At 45.0% G+C, this 17,481-nt stretch overlaps 1 protein-coding gene, 1 non-coding gene and 1 pseudogene across 4 annotated transcripts; 2 read left to right on the top strand and 1 right to left on the bottom strand.

The window, feature by feature from the left end:
• Positions 1–1,306: 1,306 nt before the first annotated feature.
• Trnar-acg (transfer RNA arginine (anticodon ACG)) lies at positions 1,307–1,379 on the bottom strand. Its single transcript has one exon. It is a non-coding gene; the product is annotated as a tRNA-Arg (tRNA).
• Positions 1,380–1,644: 265 nt separating this feature from the next.
• On the top strand, positions 1,645–10,113 carry Prmt5 (protein arginine methyltransferase 5). 3 transcript variants are annotated; one of them, XM_063236899.1, is made up of 17 exons: positions 1,645–1,843; positions 2,465–2,583; positions 2,888–2,973; positions 3,146–3,280; positions 4,545–4,657; positions 4,741–4,811; positions 5,380–5,543; positions 6,102–6,263; positions 6,596–6,673; positions 6,769–6,827; positions 6,906–7,028; positions 7,116–7,291; positions 7,932–8,041; positions 8,271–8,364; positions 8,536–8,652; positions 8,769–8,833; positions 9,568–10,113. In XM_063236899.1, exons 1-17 carry the CDS (start codon positions 1,734–1,736, stop codon positions 9,718–9,720), a joined length of 1,935 nt encoding a protein of 644 aa, XP_063092969.1. In that variant the 5' UTR covers positions 1,645–1,733; the 3' UTR covers positions 9,721–10,113. The 3 variants fall into 3 exon arrangements, with proteins under 3 accessions (XP_063092969.1, XP_003474547.1, XP_063092970.1); XM_003474499.5 differs by having other exon boundaries at positions 4,762–4,811; XM_063236900.1 differs by lacking the exon at positions 2,465–2,583 and having other exon boundaries at positions 1,715–1,843.
• Positions 10,114–15,160: 5,047 nt separating this feature from the next.
• LOC100718606 (tubulin polyglutamylase complex subunit 2-like) lies at positions 15,161–16,293 on the top strand (annotated as a pseudogene).
• Positions 16,294–17,481: the final 1,188 nt, after the last annotated feature.

Raw genomic sequence — 17,481 nt, forward strand, 5'->3', positions numbered from 1 at the left:
CCTTTTCTGTGTTTCTCAGGGCTCTGTCCCTCAAGTACCATGGTGATCTCATGTACCCTCAATGCTTCAGTCATTACATTTCTTCTGGAGTCTGGTTCCCATCGTGTTCACACAACTCTCTATTCTACAGCGCCCCCTAGAGGTCCAAATCAGTACATCCAAAACCAAACCCTGATTCTCCCTAAACCCGGGATGACAAAGCTTTTAAAAAGAGGAGCCCCCAAACTGCAAACCCAAACCCACCTATTTGTCGCAAAATGCCAACACTGCAGTTGCACCTGGATACTGAGGTTGTAGTTTATAAAAAAATATATTAACATCATTTGTCTTAAAAACATAGTAACATCAATTCCCCTGGTACCAAAAAAGCCCACAAACACACACACACACACAAAACCCCCATAGTAACAGAGCTTTCAATGATATGAACAGCTTTGTTCTGAAAGGGAAGTTTGCAGTTGGCATGGTTTTGCACAATTAATGTGATCTTTGCCGTCGTACGGATGCTGATAATTTGTCACACCTTGACTAGAGCGATTTGGCTCGCTTACTGACAGAGGGCTCTGCGTGCCCGCTGCTGCAGCACGAATACCATAGGTTCGCCGCCACTGCCCTGAACTGTTTCTCACTTCTCACCGCTCCCCGCGCAGAGCGAGTCCCGGGCATCGCCTCGGACTTTCGTGCCTTTTGCGCTCCTGAATAGCGGTCGACGCCTCCTGCTGTCTTCTCCCCGCCTTCCTTGCGGGTTCCTCAAGGCCGGCGGGCTCTCAGCCTTCCTTCGGGCTCCATTTCGCTCCCTCTGTCTTTCCCTTCTGCTCACCATGGGATTCTTGTGTTTATTTACCTTTTCTGTATTTGAGATCATCACTAGGAACGTTTGGCTGAGTTAGTCCATTTAAAAGGGGACCAAAACCCATTTTTAGCAGTCTCAGCCATTAACCCAGTTTTCTATATACTCAAGTGAAAAAAATTTTTTGATAAAAAGGAAAAAGACACACACACACACACACACACACAAAAAAAAAAAAAAAAAAAAAAAAGAAAGAAAGAAAAAGAAAAAAAAAATTTTTTTGCGAGGGTGCCGGGGATTGAACACAAATGAATTTTTAAAAAGATACAAAAAACACCTCTGAAGAGAGTGACAGGAAAAATTGACCTAGGATAGCTACAGAACTCAACCAATTTAAGACCTGAAAATGTGAGCGTGAAGAGAAAATGAAACTTGAGGTAGTGAAAAGCAAAAGTAGACATCTTAGGTACCGGCGGCCAGGAGTTTAGGGTTGTAATAAAGGAGTACCAGTCCCAACGAGCCAGCCAGGAGTCGAACCTGGAATCTTCTGATCCGTAGTCAGACGCGTTATCCATTGCGCCACTGGCCCTGAGACATGAGCAGCAAGCTCAGTGATGACACTTCAAGCTTACGCTGCAGGGTTTCATGGGACCTGTAGTCTCTTAGCAGAGTTCTACACATACAGAGGCATTCTGGGAGACTGAAACTCGTCCCTGACTAGACCTGGAGATTGGTAGACACTGCGAGAACCTCGCGGGTCCTCACTGTCCAGTCCTCCAATTGGCGGACGGAACCGCGCCGCCCCAGTCCGCCTCTGCCTCTTGAGCTGTGGTAGACGCTCTGGTTGTTAAGGCGACTCGTCCCGCCTTCTGAGGACGCTTTTCGGCTTTGTGATTGGCTGTTGGTATCAAGGAATCCCGGCGTGGACAGCGCGAGGGAAAAGATGGCGGCGATGGCGGTCGGTGGTGCTGGTGGAAGCCGCGTGTCCAGCGGGAGGGATCTGAATTGCGTCCCCGAAATAGCGGACACCCTGGGGGCTGTGGCCAAGCAGGGGTGAGGGCCGTACCTCCACCAGCGGAATGCGGAATTCGGACTCGGGGATGGAGAGGGCAGACTAGTCATACCCTGCAGGAGACGAGGGCGTGAGGAACCTTACTTTTGGAGGGGAGAACCTCGGCCCCCAGTGACGCGAGGAAGGAAACTTATGGGAGGCGTGTGATCACTTGAGTTCAAAAGTCGAGGGAGTTGTTGGTAAACTCCAGCGACGTACGGTCAATACCCCAGGGCCTTGGAAGCTGAGGATACTGTCTGGGAGTGGGAGGAAGTGTTGTGTTAGTGGGCAGGGGTGAGGAGAGGTTGGTCTGGAGTGGGGAGGCGTGAAGGAATGCTGGGGCAAGTCTGGATGTGACAGTTCGGGGAAGAATGATGCTGCGTAGCGTGGATTTCCTTTTCTCCTTACTCATCTTTTCCACGGCCGTGTTTTTGGGGAGAAATTGAAGTGCAGTTTAACAGAAGTGATATGTCCCAAGATGGAGTAAAATCAATAGTCCCGTGGGGTGACTGATGGTTCCTGAAAGAGCTGTGAAAAATCAGAATAGCCTAAACCCAGCTGCTTGTATCTCTGGGCACTGCTACTCACTTTTCATGATGATTCTGGGTCTGTCGCGGTTGTAGGTTTGATTTCCTCTGCATGCCTGTCTTCCACCCGCGTTTCAAGAGGGAGTTCACTCAGGAACCTGCTAAGAATCGACCTGGCCCCCAGACAAGATCAGACCTACTGCTGTCAGGAAGGGGTAGGGACCATCCCATATGCCCCTTAACTATTAGAGACAGTAACAACTTCTACTTTAGTAGGGCCCGTTCTCCCACTTTCCTGACTTGGATTATAATGGTTAGTACCTGGGATATAGATAACTTGTTTTCTCTTGCTTATTGCTAAAAGCCTTAGTTCCCTATTGTGCATCATGCTATCCTATATCTGTGACAGAATAATCTTTGTCTCTCATCTCTGTCCACGTTCTACTAAGAACTAGGAATTGAACAAGTAAAGTGCTGAGCCTCATTTAGTCTTTATCTTTCTTGGGTTGGGGAGTGCAGACTGGAATACACTAATTGTGGGAAAGCTTTCCCCATGGATTCATCCAGACTCAAAAGTGGAGAAGATCCGCAGGAACTCTGAGGCGGTAAGACTGGTCTCTCCCCAGGATCTTTCTAAACATTAGTTCTGTCAGCAAGGTGGTTGGAAAGTCATCCCTTTCCCCAGTGACTTGGAATGGCAAAGTAAATCAGTTTATACAATGTAATTAGAAAGATTTGGTTGTTACCTCTTAACATTTTCCTCCATCTCCATTCCAGGCAATGTTACAGGAGCTGAATTTTGGGGCATATCTGGGTCTTCCGGCATTTCTGCTGCCTCTTAATCAGGAAGATAACACAAACCTGGCCAGAGTTTTGACCAACCACATCCACACTGGCCACCATTCCTCCATGGTATGGCTGAAGGGCTTGTTCCCTGTTGTATGTAGTGATAGCTAGGCTTTGCTAAGTGCTGTCTTATACCCAGGCATTCAGTGGTGCATTTGGCAGAACTGAAAGGTCAATATCCCCCCTACCTAAAACTGTCATGCAGGGCTGGAAATGTAGCTCATTAGTGGAGCTTTTGCTAGCATGGACAAGGCCCTGGGTTTGATCTCCAGTGCTATAAAATAGATAAAAATAACAATAGTATGCAGTTTCTCAAAATACAGAATAGTTGGCTACAGTGCCTCATACCTGTAAGCCTAGCACTTGGGAGGCTGAAGCAGGCTTGCAAGGCCAGCCTAGGCTACATAGTTCAAGACCAGCCTGGAATACCACGACCCTGTTTCAAAGAAAAATTAAACCAAGGTTAGGCATGGTAGCACACACTAGTAATTTCAGCACTTTGGAGACTGAGGCAGGAGAATTACTGTGAGTTTGAGGCCCAGCCGAACTGTATAGTGAAACCTTATCTCAAAAAGAAAAGCCTCCTTTCTCATAAAGCTGTGGAAAAAAAAAAAAGAAAGAAAAGCCAGGTGTGGTGGCACATGCCTGTAATCCCAGTACTCAGTAGCTGGGGCAGGAGTATTGCTGTGAGCTCAAAGCCAGCCTAGGCTATGTAGTAAGTTCAAGGTCAGCCTAAACTATATAGTGAAACCCTGTTTCAAAAAACAAGCCAAAAAAAAAAGAAAAATTTAAACCAAAAAAAAAAAAAAAAAAATCCCAAATATGTAATATATGACACTGAAGGTATAGCTCAGTGGTAGATCATGTGCCTAGCATGCACAAGACCCTGGATTCTGTCTTATCATTGTGTGCAATAAAAGAAAACCAAAAGCCCTATACATAGAGAGTATATAATTATTTCTAGTTGAAATTAAATAAAATCATGGCAGATATTTGTAGAAAGATAATGTACAAAATACTTAGAATCAAGAACAGCATATGGAGGGATTAAATTGTGCTGGGCATGGTGTCACATGCCTATAATCCTAGCACTTCAGGAGGCTAAGGCAAGAGGATCAAAAATTCGAGTCAAGCCTGGGCAACATGACTTGGTGAACCCTCTCTCAAGGTTAAAAATTTAAAAAAACTTAAGGATGTAACCCAGAGTGAAGGTCTTGGGTTCAGTCCCCTTTTCCAAAGGACAAATTGAGGTCTAAAGCAAGGTACTTTTAACTGGCTTTCTGGACTGGAATTCAAAACCAGTTCTAAATTGATACTCAATCACATGCAGTTCTGGATGCGGGTACCCTTGGTGGCACCAGAGGACCTGAGAGATGATATAATTGAAAATGTACCAACTACACACACACAGGAGTACAGTGGGGAGGAGAAAACGTGGATGTGGTATGTCTCCTTTCGCTGCTATACCAGGGTATGGGAAAGTAGGGGGCAGAAATGGGAGGACGGGGGCCATATATATTTGACAGTATTTTTCTGTATTTGGCCAGGTGGCACAATTTCCGGACTTTGTGTGACTATAGCAAGAGAATTGCAGTAGGTAAGTCTCTGAGGATCTTGGGATAGGTATGACCTCTCATGAATAAAGAATCAGTAAAGCCCTGCAGTAGGGTGTGGTGGTGTACACATGTAATCTCAACACTCTGGGAGGCTGACGCAGAAGGACTGCAAATTGGAGCCAAGCCTTGGCAGTTTAAATGAGACCCTGTCTTTGAAGTAAAATAGAAATAAAGAACTGGGGATATAGTTTGTTGAGAGGGATCTGGATCCAGTCTCTAACCCTGGGGGGGGGGGGGGGAAGTTTCATGGATACTCAGCATTTTGACTATTTGCCCTGTGCCTTGTCTTTTTTTATTTTTATTTTTATTTTTAAGGCAAGGTCTTGCTGTGTGGTTTAGGCTGGCATTTAACTCGCTATGTAGCCCAGTCTGGCCTCAAATTCACAGTGAACCTCCTGCCTTAGCCTCTTAAGTGGTGGGGTTACAGGTATGTGCCACCATGCCCTGTCTACCTTGCTCTTAAGAAGAAGAAGCAGACCTTGTGGAAAGGAGCAAGAAGACCTCCTTGCCTGACAGTGATTGACAGGTCTTTCTCTTCCCCTTGCGTAGCTCTTGAAATTGGGGCTGACCTCCCATCCAATCATGTCATTGACCGTTGGCTCGGGGAGCCCATCAAAGCCGCCATTCTTCCCACCAGCATTTTCTTGACTAATAAGAAGGGATTTCCTGTTCTTTCTAAGATGCACCAGAGGCTGATCTTCCGGCTCCTCAAGGTGGGTAGATGGTTCTAAAGGTGGTCTGGCTATGTGCGTTACTTTCATATGCTTAATGCTTTTTTTCCTCTCCTATGGGAGTTTTCCTCTAGTTTCCTTCTTTTTTATTTATTTTTTCTTTTTTTGTACCAGAAATCGAACTCAGGACTTTGTGCTTTCCAGGCAGGCTCTTGTGCTGCTGAACTGTATCCCCAAGCATCCTCTTTATTTTCTAAAGAACAATTTCAGGAAAGTTGGAGGCCTTGACAACAGTGAAGCAGATGTCAGCAAGAACTCCAGAAACCTTGCCAAAGAAATAAAACTCATAAATTTGCAGATTTTATTTTGGAAGTTACAGCAAGGATGCCTATGGTCCTTTGAGCTAGGATAATGTTTATATTGTATTAGAAGGCTTTTTAAATTTATGGGAGACTCTGGCTACTTTTTGTTGGTTTTGGGGCACACACTCAACTGTGGGTCCAAGCCTTATTTTCTAGTAGAGCTCTTTGGCCATGAACCATAATCCAGTATCCTAGATTCTTGGTCGAGGGCTGTCTGATGGTCTGACTTCTCTTGTAGTTAGAGGTGCAGTTCATCATCACTGGCACCAACCACCACTCAGAGAAGGAATTCTGCTCCTACCTCCAATACTTGGAATACTTAAGCCAGAACCGCCCTCCACCCAATGCCTATGAACTCTTTGCCAAGGGCTATGAAGACTATCTACAGTCCCCACTCCAGGTGGGTTTAGACTACACTGAGATATAGCAGGTGGGATGGGAAACATCTCTTAAGAGTAGGTGCCCCAAAATCCTGCTGTAGCTCAGGAGACAATGGAAAGGTTTGGTCTGTTTCCGTTTTGATGGTACTGAGGATTGCACTCGGGGTCTTCACACTGAGCTAAATCCCTAGCCCTTTTTATTTTTGAGACAGGCTCTCACTAAATCAGTAAGTGGCCCAGGCTGGGCTCAAACTTGCACCACCTTTCCCAGCTGAGAAGTTATTGATGTCCTGATACATTGTCTTTTGATAGGAACTGGCTCTCTTACTTTATCTTTTTCCTCCCATTCAAGCCACTGATGGACAATCTGGAATCTCAGACATATGAAGTATTTGAAAAGGACCCCATCAAATACTCTCAGTACCAGCAGGTATAGTGTTGGGCCCAGTGAAGAATCCACACAGGGCTAGGATAACCTTGGGGAGGATGGGAGTATAGCCATGAGGTCTTTTCTCTTTTCTCCAGGCCATCTATAAATGTCTGTTGGACCGAGTACCAGAAGAAGAGAAGGATACCAATGTCCAGTGAGTGCTTTTCCTGCAACCCCAAGGACACGCATGTCTACTTCTCAGTGTGCCCAATCTACTGATTCTTCCCCTTAGGGTACTGATGGTGCTAGGAGCAGGCCGGGGTCCCCTTGTGAATGCTTCCCTGCGGGCTGCCAAGCAGGCTGACCGGCGGATAAAGCTGTATGCTGTGGAGAAGAACCCAAATGCTGTGGTGACGTGAGTAGGAACCTGTCCATTCGGAAGTTTGTCCCTATGATCAGTTTTCCATAACATCACTCCTTATCTGTATGATCTCTGTTTCAGGCTAGAGAACTGGCAGTTTGAAGAATGGGGAAGCCAGGTGACAGTAGTCTCTTCAGACATGAGGGAATGGGTGGCTCCAGAGAAAGCAGACATAATTGTCAGTGAGCTTCTGGGCTCCTTTGCAGACAATGAGCTGTCACCTGAGTGTCTGGATGGAGCACAGCACTTCCTGAAAGGTGTCTTCAGGATGGGTGTATAAATTGGGCAGCAGTGGGGAGGAGGTTACAGGGCTTAAGGGAGATGGCTGGATTTGGGTGGGATCATGTGACTTGGAGAGCTACTGCTCGATGCCCATGAGTAGAGCAGACTTTACCTGAGGACTGCAGACTCCTCAGTTGGCAGGCGTGTCTGGGCTTAGCTTTTGTCAGGAACTTTTGTTGAGCTTTGTGACTCCACACAAAAGTTGGGAATTACCATAGCTAATGACATTTCCATCAGCCAGACTGCCTATGTGAGGTAGTCTCATAATGACGACTGTGTAGTGACATTGTAGCCATCTTTGTGTTAAGTACACCACCATGTTGTCACAGTGATGCAAGCATGCCAGGACTTGTTCCCTTATCAGGATAAATATATGACAGTGCATTTTAGGTTCCTTCAGTTTTAATCTTCTGTGACTGCAAATTAACCTAGCAGGGAAATCTCCCACGAGAGGAATTGGGAGCAGACTAGCCTGGGAATGTGACATCAAGCCACCTCTTCCTGTCATGCCTTTGCCAGCCTTGGTTGGTTTTGATGAGGGTAGAATGAGCTTTTGTCTAGTGCAGAGGCACCATGTTCCTCCTGTGGGAACTAATCTGGCTCTTCTGCCTGCAGATGATGGTGTGAGCATCCCTGGGGAGTACACCTCCTTCCTGGCTCCCATCTCCTCCTCCAAGCTGTACAACGAGGTCCGGGCCTGTCGGGAGAAGGACCGTGACCCTGAGGTAAACTGAGCTTCTCTCCAGAAGGAAGTGCTTTGCCGGTAGTCCTTTAGTTTTCTACCACTAAAGAAGAGGCGAAGGAGTAGTTGGGGATGGGGGAAAGCGGTTGAAGTAACACTGTGTTTTCATCTTTTCCTGTGTCTTTGGGGCTTGAGCTTCTTTTCCTGGGGAAGTTGGTATCCTGTCTGTTTTTTCCAGCTCTTGCTTGCTCTTTCTTTCTCACTTGGGACAGGCCCAGTTTGAGATGCCTTATGTGGTACGGCTGCACAACTTCCACCAGCTCTCTGCACCCCAACCCTGTTTCACCTTCAGCCACCCCAACAGAGGTAGGTTCCTGCATGCTGTCCTGACCGGAGAAGTCTGAGCTTACTGGCCTGCTTTCTCCCACTGGTGTCCTCAGTCTGCCCGAGCTAGGCTTCCATTCCTGGAACGCTTGTGCTCCACTACGTTGTCTGGGCTTCTGGTCCTTCATCAGTCACTTAATTTTTTCTTGACAGATCCTATGATTGACAACAACCGCTACTGCACCCTGGAGTTTCCTGTGGAGGTGAACACGGTGCTGCATGGCTTTGCGGGCTACTTTGAGACTGTGCTTTATCAGGACATCACTCTGAGTGAGTGTCTGCAGTGAGTGTGGCAGACTGCGCCTGTGTACATGTCTCATTTAGATTCAGGGAGAGCCCCAGAGTCAGTAGAGACTGTGATCTTTTTCATTATTTCGTCCACACAGGTATCCGTCCAGAGACTCACTCTCCTGGGATGTTCTCGTGGTTTCCCATCCTCTTCCCCATTAAGGTAGGAGTTGCATTTAAGACTTCATAGGTTAAGGAGTAAGTTTTCCCATTGGTATCCTGCCCCTTTCCCTTCCCCCAGGATGATACTTGGCTGTGACCCATGTTCTTGCTCTAACACGCTCTTTGACCCTGGTGATAGGCATTGGGTTATCTACAGTTACCTCAGTCTTTCTATCCATCTGTACTGTGAGCAGAGCCATCTTTAACAATTCTGATCTTCTCCCTCTCCTGGTACTGCTCTTTGGGATAAAGGCCGAAACCTATGGTAACTTTGCTTATAAGAATCGATACAGTTTTGTCTGCCTGTTTAACTGTTGTTCCCCCCACCACCTCAACCCTATGAGGCTTCTTTGGTTCCTGTAATACTCCGAGGTCTTTTTCTGCCTCAGGCTTTGATAATTCTCTGCTGTACCTGTGAAGTTGTTCATCTCACCACCCAGCTAGCTAATCTTCCAGGTCTCCTTGAACATTTCTGCTGTCAGATAAACTTTCCTTAACCTGCTAGGCGAGATTAGCATCCTGTTTCTTAGGGTTACGGCACCACATACATGTGCACAGCACCTAGCACACCTGGGTGTGATTATTTGCACACTTTTGATTACTTGCTCAGTGTCTGATTGTTCCATGTAGATTTGATACAAGTGTGTGGCTGTTGGAGTAGCCCCTTGTGTATTTAATTTACACAGCTCCATCTAACTCATTAGCTCTACCCTGAACCTCTCTTCCTTCTTACAGCAGCCCATTACGGTACGTGAAGGCCAGACCATCTGCGTGCGTTTCTGGCGATGCAGCAGTTCCAAGAAGGTGTGGTACGAATGGGCTGTGACAGCACCAGTCTGTTCTGCGATCCACAACCCTACGGGCCGCTCATACACCATTGGCCTCTAGTCTTGTGGGCAGGTGTCTAGAGCTTGGAAGCAGCTTTGGGCTCTGCCTGGATAGCAAGAAGGTGCAGCATACCTACGGATACCGTACATCTGTGAATCCCCTTGCCCGTCAGAGAGGAGTATTGAGTCTGGTTTCCTACCTTCCATCAAGGGGGGCAAAGGATAAGAAGTAATTGCAGGGCTCAAGCCAGCACTCTACAAAGGTCATGGACCAGGGTGTGTGGAAGTAGAGATGGATGTGAAGCTGCATCAGCGGGCACTCGGCCTTGAGGACTTTTTGGAATGGCCCTGAGAACATGCGATTGAACAGATCTTCAGCCTTTTCCCTGCCCTTCCTATTGTTTTGATGGTTTAACGTAAGAGGAAATACAAATAAAGTGAAGTTATGGCTCTACCTTGCTACCCTTGGCCTCTTTTTCCACACTTCACTTAGACCCAAGAATATTCATTCAGATCTGTACCCTTATTTTAGCTAAGCTGCAAGGAACCTAGTTTAAGAGGCCGAGTGAAAAGCTGGTTGTGGTGGTGCATGCCTGTAAATCCAACACTGGGAGGCCAAGTCAGGAGAATTGCAAGTTGGAGCCCAGCCTGGGGGATTTAGCAAAATCCTATCTCAGAATTATAATTTTAAAATATAGGCTGAGGATGTTGTTCAGTGTGAAGACTGAGTTCAGTGCCTAATACCACTAAACAATGACAACAAATTCAGAACTGGGAGTGTAGCTAAGTGGCATTTAGGTTCCATTCCCAGAACTACACGTGTGCACACACACAAAATGGTGACTCGCAGACTTCTACATACAAGCTTTCTTTTTTTTTTTTTTGTTCCTAACTGCACTACAGAAACACAAGCTTTCTAACCAGCTCTAGTGAGCTCTTATCTCTTAACGATTCATGGTTAGGCTCTGAGGAGGAGGCACCAGAGAAGCACAATAGTGAAGCTAGCTTTACTTCTGCCTTCATGAACCACTGTTCACTGGTCATCTCCAGAAAGAAGCTGTTTTGTTTGAATAAGATCACAGGATTAGGGGCTGGGGATTTAGTTCAGCTGCATAAGCACTTGCCTTGCAAGCAGGCGGTCCTGAGTTTGATCCCTGGTACTGATTAAAAAAAAAAATCACAAGATTAAACCCGGCATAGTGTTACACATAATCCCAGCACTCGGGAGGCTAAGGCAGCAGGATCACAAATTAGCCCAGTCTGGGCTACAAAGTGAGATACTATCTCAATAAATCAGAGCCAGGAATTTAGCTCAGTGGTGTAAGCCCCTTGCCTGGCATATGTAAGGTCGTGAGTTTGATCCCCAGATCCCCAGTACCCAAAAGGAAGAAAAAAAAAGTCAACCAGGTTGCAGTTATAAATCCTAAGAGATAATTAGTCCAATTCTCCATCGTGCATAAGAGACTCAGTATAGTGATTTTTCTAGTCAAGTCAGACCTGGCACTCAGGTTCTCCAACTAACCAGATATGCTTTTGGCAGCTATATTTAGTAGAACCCCCTCTAAGATACACTTAAAAAGTAAAGGTGCGTATCAGTCTTTTCTAGTTAGAGGAGAAAATATTAGATTGCCTGAGAAACTCAGTTTATCTTGCAGTGGGACATGGAGGGAGGATGGAGGCATGTGACCTGTGGAGCTAAGCTCTGTGGCAGATGAATTTGTGACAAGAAGTGCCTTTCTCAGGTCAGCAGGCCATGATCTGAAGGATTGGGTATAGGACCCGCTCAGAATGAGGGTGTGGAATCCTTCTCCAAAGTGAAAAAGTGCAACTACTCTCTTAAGAAGTTGTCACCAAGGGATTTAGCTCAGCAGCATAAGCGCCTGCCTTACAAGTGCATGGTTGTGAGTTCAAACCCCGGTACCAAAAAAAAGCTGTCGCCAGGAAGAACAAGTACCCCACTTGGCAACTCGGACTAGGGTCGGCTAAAAACATCCTTCTTCCCTCTTTGTTGGCTCTACTCGAAGCTTTGACACAGAAGTGAGACCACCCGATTCCTCGCTCGCTCTTGTTCCAGACAGCTTCCACCGCCTTCTGCGATCATTTAACCAATGAGAGAGTGATGAGTGACTACTAAATGAGGCTTTCGTTCCCCTCAGTCTGTGAGGGATTAGCCAATCAATGGAAAGATATGGTTGCTAAGAAACAGTTGAGTTTGGCTCCACCTAGGGTATAAACCAATGAAAACTTGCATTTTGCACTCTTGCGCCAAAACCGTGATCCAGCTGCTGCGCAAGCACAGATAGCGAAAAGTGCTGGAAATAGCGGGGTGCCGCCATTTTTCGGAAAGAGAAGTAACTTCGGCGGCAGGGCTAAAATTTTGCTGCTGAGACTGTACCTAATAGCTATAGTCGCGTTTCCTCACACACAATCCAAAGCAACAGAGAAAACCGGCCCCCCAACCTGTGGGTGGAACTGGTGAGAAACCCCCGCAACCTTATTCTCCTTTACATCACCTACGTGTGACGTTGCTGCGGGGACCTCCCGTGACGTCACGGCGGAAAACTGCGTCATAGGTAGACTCAGGCATACTTTTAAAATTAAAAACAGAACACGTTTTTTGGCTTACTGTGTTCTGGAAGTGTTCACTGATAGAACTGTGTGGGGGTGGCGGCTGAAAAGATAAGTATGAAATATAAATGACCTTTTTTTTGAGAATGTGGGGAGAGACCCCACCCACCCACCCACACACACACCCTGGGGCGCGGCATCTCCCCCTGGGGTCGCGATCTCTCCGTGGAACACGTGGAGTGGAGGCATATATGTAGCTTGGGTTTGGGGTGGAGCCTGAGGGGACATTAGGGATGCACAGGTAGCCCATTGGTATTCTTTTGGCGCCATAGGTAAATTCCTAGGGGTAGGGGGAGATGGAGCTCCTTGGTTCCGCCTGAGGCTTTACCGGCTACAGCGTCCTGTCTGGGCCAAAATCCTTTCATTCACTATTTACTTTTCTATTTTCTATTTTGGGTACCAGAAATTGAAATCATGATCTAACATTTGCCAGGCAGGCTCTTGTGCTGCTTAACTAAACCCCTTAGCTATCATTGTTTAAATGTAGACCACTGACATGACTTTAGAGATCGTCATCCTTATATCGGCTATGTCCTATACCTACAAGGATACAGCTTCAAGGATGCCGTGACTTTGATCTCTTACTGTGTTTCCGCAGCGTGATCCTTAAAGTCATTCCTACTATAGAAGGAGCTTGGACCCTTTGCAGCCTAAGAGGAAACATACATGTTTTCGGCCATCTGTGCCATTACTCAGACGGATAAGGGAATTAAGACTTCCTGTGCTGGTCATGATGGCCTCTACTTGTAATTTCAGGACTCTGGAAGGCAGAGGCAGCATTGCAAGATCCAGTCCAGCCTGCGCAGTTTAATGACTTAGTGAAACCCTTCCCCCTTCATTTCCAGTGTCTCTAATTGCCCTTTAACTTCTACTGTAGATACTGTAAGTGTATGGTGAGACCACATGTGAGTATCGAGTACTGTACTGAGACACTGTTTTTAGCAGAGAAGGTATCAATGTTACCTATAAAGTTATTTTATTTTATTTATTTTTTTGAGTCAGGGTTTCACTATGTAGTTCAGGCTGGCCTTGATCTTGCCAGGTATCCCAAGCTGACCTCAAACTCACATTGATCTTCCTGCTAACACTCAGGAGGCAGAGACAGACGTTTTGAGTTTGAGGCCAACCTGGATTACATAGAAATACCCAGTCTCAAACAAACAAAAACAAAAAAACAGTAATCCAGCCATATGCCTATAATCCCAGCACTCAGGAGACGGAAGCAGGAAGATCACAGCAAGTTTGTTGGCCAGCATGGGCTATGTAGTGAGCAGGGTCTTGCTATGTAGTTTCAGCTGGCCTTGATCTCAGTATGTATTCCAGGCTGGCCTCATACTCACGGTGACCTTTCTGCCTCAGTCTCCTGTGCCTAGATTACAGATATGTGGCACCAAGTCAGGTAGCAAAAAAACACCAGTTCTTGAAACCAGAAACATTTAATTAGAGAGTAATGGCAATACTGCAAAAAAATAATTCTTAGAAAATTTGTGTAGGTTTAGCAGCCAAAATAAGTGAAAGGAACATTTTGAAGGTCCAAAGATTTTATTTTCAGAGTAATTTTTCTCCACTGAGCCCGAGATTTTGTTTTATTTTATTTTTTTGTTTTTTGAGACAGGGTGTCACTGTGTAATTCAGGCTGGCCTTGAACTCATTGTGTAGTCTAGGCTGGCCTCAAATTTATGTTGATCCTCCTGCCTCACCCCCTTGAGTGCTGCCTGGGATTTCAGGCATGTGCTATTACAACCAGCTCTGGGACTGACTATTTTGATAAATTTAAAGACTATACATGTTTTGTGTGTGTGTGTGTGTGTGTGTGTGTGTGTGTGTTTAAAAGTAAACATTTTAGGGTTGGGTGTGGTGGTTCATGCCTATTATCTCATCGGTTGGCAGAATAATCACTTGGTTGAGTTCTGGACCAACCTGGGCTACATAGTGAACTCAAGATAAGTGTGATCTACATAGTGAGATCTTACATTTTAAACATATAGGTGTAGGCTTGTAATCCCTGCACTATGGGAGGGTGAGGCAGGAGGATCTTAAATTGAATCCTAACCTGGAGAATTTAGTGATTTATTGAGATCCTGTTTCAAAAATAGGGTAAGAGATGTAGCTCAGTGTAGCACCCCTGTACTTTCAGAAAACAGTAAAAATTTAGTTTGTTTCTATAATAACTTATATTTAGATGTTCCCCCCAAATTTCATATGCTTACAGGCAGGACTTCTGGGGGGTGACTGGCTCATGGGGTAACCATCAAGCTTGCAGCCTGGATTCAGTATGAGTGAGGAAGGCTGCCGCTTCCTGCCACCACACCACCCTTCTAGCTCTGGAGTCAGGTGACTGTGGACCTAAATCTGCACAACGTGTGCACTAAATTAGCCTTTTCTCCTTTAACGTGTGGGTGTCAGGTATGTCCTAGCAGTGAGGAAGTAACAAAGATTGCATTTTTTTTATTTTCCATTTCTTTTTGAGATATAATCTTGCTTGTATCTCAGGCTGGCTTTGAAGTTAGGATCCTCCCATCTTATCTTCCAAGAGTAGGAGTCTCAGGATTTCATACATGTACCTCTCCTCCCAGCATTGTTTTACATTTCTTTTAAAATTAGTTTGCAAATCACATGAGAGGGAAGTACACTTATGGCTGGAACATTAGACTTGGGGTCAGAAGACCTCTCATCAAGAATTAACTTCTAAAGTTAAAAAAAATTCAAAAAACTTAACTTCTTCATGTGAGCTATATGACTTTAGACAGGTCACAAAATCTCAGTTTTTAAAATCTGAATGGGTCATTAAGCTGGGCATGGTAGCACACACCTGCAACCTCAGTGCTTAGGAGGCTGAGGCAAGAGGATTGCTGCAAGTTCATGGCCAGTTTGGACTACACAGTGAATTCAAGTCAGTCTGAATTACATAGTGGTTCAAGGTTAGCCTGTCTCAAAAAAAAAGAAAAGAAAAAAGAAAAAGCCGTGGCGGAGACACTGCCCCTGCCACTAGGCTGCAACAAGCCACACCTGGAGAAGCTGACTTTTGGCATCACCTGCATCCTAGAATCTTCTCCAGGTGTGACAGAAGTAACTCTCATAGAGAAGGCACTTGCTTCGTATGATTTCTTCATGGGAACAAAAAGTAACTGTGATTCCTGAGGATGTGAAGAACTTTTATGTGACGACCAATGGCTTCCACATGACCTGAAGTGTGAAGCTGGATGAATACATCATTCTGCTGGCAATTAACACCATCTCAAAACTAACTGAGCTCAACCCATCTTCTATGTATTCACTTCCTAATGCACCAACTCTGGCAGACCTGGAGGACGATACATATGAAGCCAGTGAGGACCAGCCAGAGAAGCCTCATTTTGACTCTTGAAGTGTGGTATTTGAATTGGATTCATGCAATCGAAGTGAAAAGGTTTGCTTTGCAATACTGGGAAACCAGTATTAGCACAAGACACTGAAATCTGATTCCTGGACAGAGCATTAAAGTCTCATAGATATTTTTACTGCTGTAACAGCCTGCTTGTCACCCACCTGGCCCTGCCCCAAGGGCAGTATGCTTTCACCAGCTATGGCATTAGCACACAGGCCCTGCAATGGTTCAACTTACATAAACTCATCACCTACAACACAGACTTGCTCACAGGAGAGACTGACTCCAAGGACAAACTGGATCCAAGCAAAGTGTTCAAGACCAAGACTAAGACTGTAATCCCAAAAAAGGGGCTTAGTCACCCTGCAGGTGGCCAGAAAGGGCCTTTAGCTCCCTCTGCCTCTAAATCTTCATCCAGCTCTGCAAACCCTATGTGCAAATGAGCACCACCACCACCTCTCTATCAGTCCCACAGTAGTGATTTCCATGCACAGACAGACAGCCCAGGGGAGGCCACAACTTAGTTCTGTGTGATTGTAAGCATCCTCCAGACTGATGAGAATCCTCCTGCTGACAATCGCTGGGAGTCAGAAGGATGTAAGTACTGAGTTTTACCCAAGTGTCCTTCTCTTATACTCTTCCTAGGGGGTTGCACCAGCCTCTACCTCCAAAAGCTGTGGAGAATTTTAGATCGCCAGAGAAATCAAAGAGCTTTCCTTTCTTTGCACCCCTGACCTTCAATCCCTTAGCAGTAACTGGAGAAAGAAACCACTGGTTTTTGACTCAAGAAACATTGGAACTGCACAGTTGAGTAGCCACTAAGTAACATGTGAATATTTAAATTATATGAAAACTTCATGTCCTTAGTTGCCTTCACATTTCAAGAATTCACATGACTAGGGCTGGGGATTTAGCTCAGCGGCATAAGCGCCTGCCTTGCAGGCAGGCAGTCGTGAGTTCAATCCCTGGTACTGATAAAAAGGAAAAAGACAAAAAAAAAAAAAAATATATATATATATATAAGAATTCACATGACTAACAGAGTCCATAATGGACAATACAGAGAGCAAGTATTTCCATCATTACAGAAAGTTACTTTGAACATTACATTACAATATTTTCATGCTGGTCCTCCTAAAATCAATTAATTTTTGTTGTTTGATAATGTTAATGCCTTAACTTCATGGGTTGTAATTTTCATGAAAACTTTGAGTATATAATTGTGTATTCTTTATATTGTTTACCAGAAACATATTTCAACATTCTCATTTTTCAGTTTCCTATAAACTCTTTTTCATTGACAAAAGAAAAAAAAATTTGGATGGATTAGATATTACCTGCTTCCAGCATATATTATTTTTCATTGCTAAGAAAATGTAAGGTTATTATATGTGCTACCAAAGGGAGCATGAAATACAAGGTTACTATAAGGCATTTATTTTAGATACACCCATTTGATTTTGTTTTGCTTTCCATTTTAAGCCTTATATTTAGCTTCAAGTATTTTTCCCAAGAATCTTACTCTATAATATGCCTAACACAGTGCCTGGTAGGTATAGGTACTTGAGTGCTAGGTGTAATAATACATATAATAAATCATCAAGCTAGTGTGTGGGCTCTAAGGGTCATCAGGACAGCTTCATTAGCTGCTTTAAAGAGGACAAAGCTTCTGTGCTTATGAAAAGTGATTATTGTAGCCTGTGTGCACCACTGAGGTATATGTAATTGGAATACAATAAAGCTTTTTTTTTTTTTTTTTTTTTTTTTTGTCTTTTTCCTTTTTATCGGTACCGGGGATTGAACTCATGACTGCCTGCTTGCAAGTCA

The sequence above is a fragment of the Cavia porcellus genome, unplaced genomic scaffold (genome assembly GCF_034190915.1).
Source record: "Cavia porcellus strain 051 isolate PalLab524CR breed Dunkin Hartley unplaced genomic scaffold, mCavPor4.1 scaffold_26, whole genome shotgun sequence".
In the NCBI taxonomy this organism is placed as follows: Eukaryota; Metazoa; Chordata; class Mammalia; order Rodentia; family Caviidae; genus Cavia; species Cavia porcellus.